Consider the following 11178-nt stretch of genomic DNA (forward strand, 5'->3'; position numbering starts at 1 on the left):
CGCTATAAAATCCAATTTGGTCATGTAAAAACCCCAGGTTTCAAAAGAGCAGAGTTTAAAACTCTGAAATATATCCTAATAATGAGATGAATAAAATACCTAAAAAGTTCATTAGCAAAGAAAAATCATGCAAAATGTAAAATTATGTTTATGTTTTCTATTAGTGTTGTGAGGTAGCATTTATTTACAACAACATTTATTTACAGTATAGGGATAAGTTGTTGGTTTCAAAATAACTTTAATGAATTTGTAACAGATACATGTGGGGGAATAATTTCAAAGTTTCAAGCACACAGACAGCAATAAGTGTTACAACACTCCCCAGTCTTCCCATACTTACATCATGCACACCGTGGCTCCTAAACAGTACAATCAAGAGACCTTGCCCAATGACACATGCTATCAGACTAAATCATCCTGCAAAGTCAAAGTCCACTTGGCTAGAATCACAGTACACATTATTCTTAAAAAGATATTCATCACCAGCTGTGACTCAGTATGACCAGTTTACTTCAAACAGTGAGGCAGAAGGGACTGTAAACAACCGAAATTGAGTGAATAGACAGAGGACCTCGACCACAGAGCATAATGGAAACAACGTCCTCCCTGTTCAGGTAAGTTTAGTAATGTAAATTTGTTGACAATAAATTTTGTTATTTATAATATACCTTTAGAAGTATATGCTTTAAAAAGCTGCCAAATTTACACATATAGGCCAAAATATTTGACCAAAGGCGATAGATTAAAAAATACATATTTAGATTTATTATTTAAAAAGTTATATCATTGTTTGTCTGTGAGTCTTGAAACATTGGACTTTAACTGTTGGTTTCACAGCACATTTGGTTTTATTCCGTTAACAGCTCTTTAGATAAGAGACAATCTGATTACGTCCATTTGTCTGTACTTGTCCCAATTTTAAAGGAGACATTGATTATTAAAGGAAAACAAATCGTATTAAAAATCTTCTTTTTTACACATTCTCATGTTGTTCCAAACCTCTGTGGCTTTTTGGTTGCTCTTGTCCATGTAGTTCTAAAGAATGCGGACTGGTTTCAAACTTAAGAAAGGACACAAAAACACACACAAAAAATAGGCCTACATAAGACATTGGATAGCTTTGTGTTATAAACAGACCGAAATCTTAAGTCTTAAATCTTAAATGATATTTTAGTTATAATCTTCTCGTTCAAGTGAGCTATTATCAGATCAGTGAGTCAGTTGAACTCGAGAACCAGATCAAAATTATTTAGAAAAGAGATGATTCAATGATCAAAAAAAAAAACCCTAATTGTTCACAAATCAGGCATCACTAACTCTCTCATTAAAAATGGCAAGAACAGCTAAGGAAGATGTCCAGATTGTCGGTGAATATCAAATTTCTTTCTAATCCTCACACAAAGCTATCGTATATGACTTCAGAAGGCTTGAAATCAGTCGTATATGAACTAGTACAGATTTGTTTTATTGTTTTCGAAAGAAGTCTCTTATGGCCTACTCACCAAAGCTGCATTTACTTGACCAAAAATACAGTAACATATTCAAATATCATTACAAATTAAAATAACCGTTTTCTATTTAAATATATTTGAAAACGAAATGTATTCATGCGATGGCAATGCTGAATTTTCACTATCCATTTCTTCAGTCTTCAGTTTTGATCCAAAATTTCAATCTGTTCATCATACAAAGCTATCATATGGCTTCAGAAGACTTATGATCCAAGCAGACCAGTACAATTAATCAAAATCCTTTGAGAAAGAAAGTCATACTGAGGATGTAGGAACGCAAATAATGGGAATTGTAGTTTCTGGGCAAATTGTTCCTTTTCTAAACTGATTCCAAAAACAACTTTCCCAACCCTTCACTTTATTGACCTCTTATTCTATTCTGTCTTTGACGTTTTGCTTCCTCCTCATTTCCAAACGCTCTTTCTTTCAGGTCAGTGTCTCGGCGGGTTTGGTCGCCCCCTCAGCGTCCGTTCAGAGTGTGTTCCTGGAACAGAGAGGTCAAAAAAGGAATCACTGCAGGAACCATAGAGGAGCTCCAAGAGAAGGTATGACAAGAAAAACCCAGTTTTAGTCCAACTGGAAGTTTTGACATATTTGATAATGCTGTGGGACATTTTTATACTGTGTTTCATACCTCAGGCAGCTCAGGCTCTCTTGGTATCTTCTGAGCTGACTTTGGTGTGTGAGGAAGATGGGACAGAGGTTGACTCCGATGAGTTCCTCATAGCCCTGCCGGACAACACCGTTTTCATGGCCCTGAACCCTGGAGAGATCTGGAAACCTCATCCTGTATGTATGTGTGTTTATGTCAAGCAGAAACCATTTTTAATTTCATCTGGAATTATTAGTTGCTTTAAGGTGTTTCACCACTAATCTGACTTCATCAACAGTAGAAATGTGGCAATATGCATCACATGTATTCTTATCAGTATCACACTTCAAATAAAGAAGCAAAATATGAAAAACTTTCATTCACTTATCAGTATATTATTTGTATTGTTCGGTACCTTATCTTTTCACTAACTTCCTCCCTTAGTTACTTCAAAGGGGTAGCAACAAACCAGGTGATAATAAACCAAGGACAGGAAAAGACATCGCTCAGATCACCTTTGACCTTTACCGTACGCACCCCAAAGATGTATTCGGCTCACTGAACGTGAAAGCCACATTCCAAGGGCTCTACTCCGTCAGCGCAGATTTTCAATGCTTGGGACCAAAAAAAGTCCTGAGGTAAGCAGGGTTCCCCTCTTAATACCGCAATACAGATTAGAGATGCAAACTCTAAGCATTTTAAGAGTTTGATTTACTGATTATTTGCACAAATCTTTATCAATTAAGTCACTGAACTGAATTGTATTTTGTTGTGTCTCAGGGAGGCGCTCAGAGTCATGTCCAGTCTCCTCCATGCTGCTGGACACTTGCTGATCTCATCGGCTTCTGTAATTCGCCGTATTATCCAAGGGGCGGATCTTCTTCAAGCCCAACGTAACCAGCCTATCGAGTATTGGGAATAACTGGAGAAATCTATATTTTAAGACATGAATCCGATATCACGAAGAATGTAACTGAGGGAGAGATTTTTTCTTTTCTTTTTCTGAGATATTGAGGCGTTTCCTATAGATTTATATTGTAACATTAAGGTTCCATTTAACATTAAAGCATTAGGTAACATGAATGAACAACAATTTTACAACATACAACTAACACTTAATATTAATTAATATTATTGTTCCAACTTATGTTGGAAAAAGTTGTAATATTTTTGTGGAAATCATGATTAATTTCCCCAGGTTTCTTTGATGAATAGAAACTTCAAAAGATTAGCATTTATTTGAAAATTTTAAATTGAATAGTAAAATATGATAATACATTAGGACCATATTATATACAGTATATTTATAAATGAACATTCACAGATGAATAAATGCTGTAATTTTTTTTAAAATCATTGTTAGATGATACCTAATGCATTAACTAATGTTAATGAACTTTATTGTAAATTGTAAAGTTACCATTTATACCTTGCTGGTTTTATGGGCAACAAAAAGTTGCTCCAGGAAAATGCTTAGGTTTCTATGCCTTTTAGGAGTATTTTTTTATTTTTAGTCTAGGACTACCCAGTGTTACTTATTCTGTGTGTTTGACTCTCTTTATATATGTTCATTTCAATTGTACCATTCAATATGTTTACATGATAGACCACTGTATTATAATTTTATCTTCTCCATTTGATGCACTGAAAAAAGTGATCAATTGACTTAACTTTAAAAAAATTAAAGTGATTAAGTGAATAAACTTAGCTTAATTTTCTCAAATAGGCATGAAGTTTATTACTTAATAATTTTAAGGCAGTGGGTTTCCTCACTTTTTTAAAGTTAAGTCAACTGATCACATTTTACAGTGTAGTCGCTTTGGATAGAAGTGACAGCTAAATGAATAAATGTAAAAATGTAAATACAAAATTGTTGTAATGGTGAATGTTTAGAAAATAAACTTGTTTTTAAGATCAATTTATTAAGTAAAACCAAACTCGTACAAAAAGCTTGAGCACAAAAAAAGACAGTCTTTCTAATCAGCTTAGTTAATGCATAGACTAATCAACTTCAAAAAGATACTACTCAAGATTTGAATTAGTTTTCAAATAAAAATAAAAAAGGACCACAAACATTATGATTGAAAAAAAAAAAAAAAAAAGTCAAGCACATAAATTATGTAGTATTATGTCAGAACAATGTTTCCGTCAAAGAAACATATCTGTGTAGCACACGTGTGGAGCTAAAAGATTTCAGTTATGCTGCTAATACAATTGACCTTTGTGAAAGCAAACATCTACATATCTAAGCACGAAGTGCAACTTAAACATGAAAATGGCAACATGCATGCATTCGCTCTGTTGAGTCACACCGAGAATTTATTAGACCTCTGATAAAACAAGCTACCAAACAAAATACATTGTACTATAAATTCAGTGCCTTGCCATACACAGTTTTGTTTCGATTACTTTAAAGTACATATTCTAATACTTAATATGTTTGATTCAAGTAAGATGCTTAGGTTTGGAGATACATATTGCATAACAATGTTGTGAAGAGAGGTTCTACAAGGCCCTGGTCATAGCATTAAATTGGGATAGAAATATCCAGATAGGTTAAGAGAAAAAAAAAGTATTTGTGTAACATCTTTGGCAGTGATGTGGAATTCAGTTTCCACCTATCTGCACAGCTACAAATGCCATTGCAAACTGACTTTGCTGCCGAGGTCAGAGTTCACCCTCAGGCAAAACTGGGGTTCCTCCTCTAAAAAGTTCATTCCAGTTTGTTGCTTCGCCCCCTCCACCTCCGTTAACTACAGTAGATTGACCCAAACTCAACCCAGAGCCCATGTTCTCAAACGAGACTCTTCCCCGTGAATACTTCCCGCCCCTTTTCTGTTGTTGCATTATGACGGCGATGATGCGTTCCCTCTCCTGTGAGGTCATCCAGCGCATCTGATTGTGTTTGACATGGTAGCGCGTGTCTCCGTACCACTGGATGATCTCTGTCCTTGTCAGGCCTGTCTTCTGCTGGAGAATCAAGTAGTCGTCGCTTGTGGGCCACTGGCAGCGAAGGAAGTTTTGCCGCAAAATTTCCAACTGCTCCCTCGTCTTCTTACGAAGTCGCACGTTTGGTTCTACCCGGCCGCGGAGGAATGACGGAGACGGAGAAGGAGAAGGGGAGATATCTGCAGAGTACTGTTGAACGGAAGCGTTGCTGTCATCAAACTCACCTTCGTCACTTACTTCCTCCTTGGTCTCATTTGATTGGTTGAGAGGTTCCTCATCGTCAGCCACATCCACATCAACCTCAAACCCCACCTCTGCGTCGTCAGCCTCGTCGTTGTCATAAAAATCAGCACCAGGCAGAGCATCGTTCTCCAGCTCGTTCTGAGAGTTCTGTTTGGGAACCTGCATCGACCGATTGCGCCCCGCGAGCTTGGCTAGCCATGCCCGGCCGTTCTTGCGAAGCTGGTAGCGACTGTCAGCGAACCATTTGCGGATTTCACGCCGATTCAGTCCAGTCATTTTCTGGAGCCGCTGAACCTCACCGTCAGAGGGCCAAGACTTCTGTACAAAACTGCGGCGCAGGGCCATCAGCTGCGCTTTCGATTTTTTCCCTGGCAAGCAGTGTAGAGACTGTGAAAGCTCGGGGAGTTCGGGGTATGGCGTTGCGGTCTGTCGATCGTTCATCATAACGAACGGTGAACGTCCATAGGCATCCAGCAGCTGGACTCCAGTATTGTGAGATGGTACGTTTCTACTATCACTTTGGAAGTGGGGATTAACTTGAGGAACTTGAGATGCAGGTCCAAGACCGTTTTTGTACACGACATTAGAACTGATCAACTGCTGCACACCGTTATTGGATTGGGAAGCATTATTCTGGCTAAAATGCAAGCGGCTTTGGTCACTGATGATGTGTTGAGGAACAGTACGGCTGGGTTTAGGCGTGTGGTCTCTCTGAACTACATGGGCATCTGCCGCAGGTGGCGGTATAAGATCCTGTTGCGTTTCATCACGTCCTAAACAATCCTCCTCGTCGTTGATTTCCACACACTCCTCTGCGACCGATTTATTCTGAATTCGCCACAGCTTGCGTCGCGTTTCTTGGATGTCGTCATCAGCCCAGCTAATTCCGTAACGTACCCGTTGCATCATGAACCACGCTTTAACTCTCTCCGGCGGTAATTCGCACTTTCGAGCTAGAGCGCTCGCCTCCTGTGATGTGGGGTATGGGAACTCATTAAACGCTTCAACGAGTTCTGACACGGCATCCAGCTCGTGGACCTGCTCTGAGCGCACCCAGATGAGCTTTAACCCCTCGGATACCAATGGAAGACAGACTAGGTTAGCCTGGTTGTGTGTTGATGTGCCAGAGGAGGCCGTTTGCTTCTTTTGGCAGGACTTCTTAGTCCCTGAAGAGCAGGGTGACTTCTCCTGAGGTGATTCGGGGGATGAGCTCTGAGTTTCTTCAGGAGCAGGCGAGACATCCATCTTCTCTTGTTCTTTTGCCTCCATGGAGGATGTCGTCTCATTTGAGTCTTTGGGAGTCTGAAGTGAAGTAGATTCAGATCCCTCAGTGTTGACTGGCTGTAAAGAGTGAGATCAAGAAATATGAATATCAAATGCATCAGGTTAGATATTCATAAACCACAAATTTCTCCAACAAGGTTAAAATAAGGCACAAAGGGTAATCACTGCAGTTAAAGTCACCATGAAATAAAAACTGACAATTATACGGTAATTTTTAAATGGAATACTGCAGTGTTTATTATAAATTATATACCCATGCACAAGATTCTTTTTTTTTTATTCATAAGCTTTCGGAATCTTTAATATTAACTTTTCCTCCCCCTCGCAATGATATCTCTTCTCTGATGAAATGTGCACTAATGCGAGGGCTGGACAATAATGCTTCTCCTCCAGCAAACTGTCACTCACATGATATTACAGCAATTAGATTACTAGGGCACGGTGATATTCCATAAAAAATAAAAATTGGCGATTTATTTTGATTTCATTTTGACTTTAACATATTGGCTATGTCCCAATTCAGAGGCTGCATCCTTCGAAGGCAGCGAAGGTCGCACCGAGCGTTGTTAAATGTGACGGTCTAGCCTACGTAGGATTGTCACCTAACGGGAGTAATTTTTGTATTGGATTTAAAAAAAAAGTTATATTAAACTCTGAAAACAAAACAGGGTTCACTATCTGTCTAAATATGTTCACCATAGTTAATTTCTGTACATCAACTAATATATATAATTGCATATGCATAGTAAGATAAAAGTCAACATTTTAACTGCTTAAAGTTTTTCTTTTTTGTATTTACATTTGATTGAGCTGAAACCTGATACTTAAAAAAAAAATAGTTCAGCAATTTCTCAAGAAAAAAATTCTGTCGCCACTTGCTCACAATGAATTCTGGGGTAGGCAAGGCTGTGAAGGATCCATCTGTTGTATCCATTTCAGAGGAGCCTTCGAATTGGGACAGCCTTCGTCGTGCCGCCATCGGCCTTCGAATACACATTTCGAAGGATGCAGCCTCTGAATTTGTGCAGCTAGTCCAGTGTCCTTAGAGGTCACATTTGTTGGCTGCATATGTCATTGAGGCCGTTTTACAGTATTTACACCTCACTAGGTATAAGAGTCTGTTTTATAGTGGTTTCTTTTCTGATACATCCTCAGTGACGGTATGCAACCAACAAATGCAACATTTGCAACAAATTCATAAAATATATTTGTTGACACAGCTTGTTTTTAAATAGGTCCCCCTCTGCCATCGATTTGTCAAAGAGGTAGCCCCGCCCCAAACAATAGTTTTTACACTTTACACTAGGAATAGCGTAAAAGCTCTCTGCATATTAAACCGTAATAGGACAAATTATTTACATTTAAACAAATACTCCATTTACATTATCTTTAGTGGACCACACAGCTAAAAACTCACGCACATCAATAAATACTGATATTAACACAAAACTTTACTTACTTTATCCTTGACCAAGTTTTTTCCCAGGTCACCCACTCGCTCCTCCTCGAGCGCTCCACATCGCTCGTTCCTCACCGAGTCAGAAAGGCTGGTCACAGGGTGAGCGGCGTGCAGGTGCTGACTGAGACATTTAACATCTTGTGCTTTATAGCCACAAATCCGACATTCGTAAGCATCCTTAACCGTCTCCCCAGCATCTCCTCCAGGCTTTTCCGCTGGGTCTGGTGGTGAAGAGTGCGTGCTTGCGCTCTCGAGCTGCGGAGCTGCGCACTGCTCCATGGCAACCTATGCACGACCTAGCCAAGACGCAATTCATACAAGCTAACACAGAGATCAGGTAGCTAAATTTCTCCCAAAACAAAGTCGGTGCGCAGTACTCCAAAGGATGCAACGAGTTTCATTTGAAAAAAATATATGTATATGGAGTCCATGTGCAAGAGTTGAATGTTGAATCCGAATTTATGGCCACACTGGTCAGAGTATGGAACAAAGGCTGGCTAGCGAGCGAGCTAGCACAAGAGCTTGTCGTGTTGGCTTCACACAGAAGCATAAAAAAGTAAAAATAGCCAGCTCGGATGCAAACTGGTTTATTTATTGTTTTTCTATCCTTCATTAGATATAGTTACTTAAGAAATAAGGCAATTACAAGTGCCACTCCGAGCCAATTGAACTCGCCTATGGGTCGCACAGTTGTCCAGAAAGCTGTCATAGGTTTGGTTTGTCGCATCCTCCGAGTGTGTGAAGCCAGAGCGGCTTCAAAATAAAAGTTCATTGACCGCCGCTTTCTCTTTTCTGATTCAAGAAGTTTTATTGAGATGGTAAAATAGCTTTACATTTCCAAAACATTAGTAACAGTATATAGCCTATATATACACACATTTACATAAAAATATAATAAAATAAGTAGGCCTACAAAATAAGTACAGGTTATGACAAAACCTTTCAGGGATGTCTTCATTTACAAACAGTTACCAAATACATTTTAACAATGGTTTCTTTAGGATTAGATATTAGTCTAGCATTCATAATTTGCTTGATATAAAAGCCATAAACAAAAAGACATTTATTTGTATTTTGATCAAATAAATGATGAAATTGTTTATTTTATTTTTTTTAAAACTGTATTGCCTATATTAAACATTGCTGGCAATTTATGCAATACAGCAACGGAACACACAAAACACACATACAAAAAAAAAATAATAAATGTGAAATTGTTTATTTTATTCAATTTTACTAGTGTGTCTGACTCTGAACTTATTACAATCAACTAAGAATGTTAATTAAGATATTATCCTTTATTGATACTGATTCAGTTTTACATGAACTGCAATGAACTGCAACACATTAAGAGGTTTAGAAAGTGCTTTAATGTTTGTGTGATCACTCTGCTTACAGAAGGTTATGACAGACCCAAATCATCACTGCTGCATTGTTGCATTTTCCCAGTTGCCAAATATCTGATTACTTTAATTTCTGGTGCTATGGCATTCCTGTGCTGTGTCGGAGATGTTAGTGTGTCAGATCGGTCACAAACATGATCCCTGCACAATCTAACCAATAGCGTCTTATTAACTCACTGTCTGCAACACATTTCTTCTCTGTCATTTTCTCCTCTGCTAAAGAAACTCTTAAGCCTCTTCAAAGTCCTCGTCTGTATTCCAATTTTGACCTTAAGACCTCTTTTAAGGGTTAAGATGCTTTCTGAATTACTTTTTTCTTTACTAGGATTTTAAAAATTTAATTTTAAGAGTAAACGCCCACATTACTAAGAATTTTCTTAGAATTTTGTCACTAGGAGCTACTCTTTGCATTAAGATTTTTTACCCTCACCCCAGTGGTCTGTGTGGGCCTAATGCCCATAGTGACGGGGACACTATACTGCCAAAAGAGCACCGTCCTTCGGATGAGACGTTAAACCGAGGTCCTGACTCTCTGTGGTCATTAAAAATCCCAGGATGTCTGTTGAAAAAGAGTAGGGGTGTAACCCCAGCATCCTGGCCAGATTTACCCCTTGGCCATGTCTTTCATGGCCTCCTAATCATCCTCATATACTGATTGGCTTGATCACTGTCTCCTCTCCACCAGTAAGCTGGTGTGTGGTGGGCGTTCTGGCGCAATATGGCTGCCGTCGTATCATCCAGGTGGATGCTGCACATTAGTGGTGGTTGAGGAGATTCCCCCCTTCTATTTAAAGCACTTTGAGGTCTCAGAAAAAGCGCTATATAAATGTAACAAATGATTATTATTAATAATATCACAGAGGAGCGTAAGATCACACCGAGCATACATTACAGCATCACAGCAGGGTTAGGTTTGGATCAGAAATACATGAATTCCCGGGCAACAGTCCATGGAAGATAGAAGCGACCTTGGATTAATACTTCACAGCTGCTAACCTATTACAGCAGAAACAAACCAACCAAAGGTTTTTTACTGTGTGAACTCAAAACAAATACGTACAACAGACTTTGCCTTGGAAAACATAACTCTACAAACCCAAAGAAACACGAGTAACGAGTATAATTGTAACGCATTGTTTTTTTATTTTCTTGTTTATTGTTTTGTTTATATTGTGAATTATATTTTTAATTAAATAAAAGTTTTCATGCAGTAACCTTTTTTTTTGTCACTTGTAAAAATATTTTTTAAAGGTTATTTAAGCACTCATTTAATCTTATTTTAAAGCAAGTTCTCATGTAGAATTGAAATTATGTTCTTATGTAAATGCACACTAAATGATAGTTCCCAAATGTCATCAACGTACCCAAATAATTAAGTTCTAAGTGATTAGGGAGAGTCTATTCTAGCTGCAATAAACAATGATAAATAAATGTTTTTTTAGCATCCTGGACTCCTCATCATCCATCTTCTGGATGAATAATCTCTTTTTTAAGATGATATATTCAAAAATATTCTGTGAGGTATTTCTGTCATGCATATAATTAGACAAGATGTGTTACCGTATGTAAAGTCAACTGATGATTCTTCATAGGCACAGTGGAAGATCATTTTAACAATTGTGTGTGATATTTGTTGTGTCAAACTTTACACCAGCATGTCCCGTTTGAAATCATTATTGTTGTACTTTGATGTACTGAAGATGATAATAAAGACTGTTGTAGTCAAGTAAATGTTTT

General features: G+C 38.1%; 2 protein-coding genes across 2 annotated transcripts; one reads left to right on the top strand and one right to left on the bottom strand.

Annotated features, from left to right (window-relative positions):
• The first annotated feature begins 473 nt into the window (after positions 1–473).
• cideb (cell death inducing DFFA like effector b) lies at positions 474–3126 on the top strand. The gene is made up of 5 exons (XM_079636983.1): positions 474–614; positions 1942–2056; positions 2151–2300; positions 2548–2741; positions 2884–3126. Exons 1-5 carry the CDS (start codon positions 589–591, stop codon positions 3023–3025), a joined length of 627 nt encoding a protein of 208 aa, XP_079493109.1. The 5' UTR covers positions 474–588; the 3' UTR covers positions 3026–3126.
• An 884-nt stretch (positions 3127–4010) lies between these two features.
• Positions 4011–8776, bottom strand: homezb (homeobox and leucine zipper encoding b). Its single transcript, XM_079636677.1, has 2 exons — positions 8039–8776; positions 4011–6636 (listed from the first exon to the last, which is right to left on the bottom strand). The coding sequence occupies exons 1-2, from the start codon at positions 8315–8317 to the stop codon at positions 4771–4773; spliced, it is 2145 nt and encodes a 714-aa protein (XP_079492803.1). The 5' UTR covers positions 8318–8776; the 3' UTR covers positions 4011–4770.
• Positions 8777–11178: the final 2402 nt, after the last annotated feature.

Source organism: Phoxinus phoxinus (genome assembly GCF_949152265.1).
Source record: "Phoxinus phoxinus genome assembly, chromosome: 2".
In the NCBI taxonomy this organism is placed as follows: domain Eukaryota; kingdom Metazoa; phylum Chordata; class Actinopteri; order Cypriniformes; family Leuciscidae; genus Phoxinus; species Phoxinus phoxinus.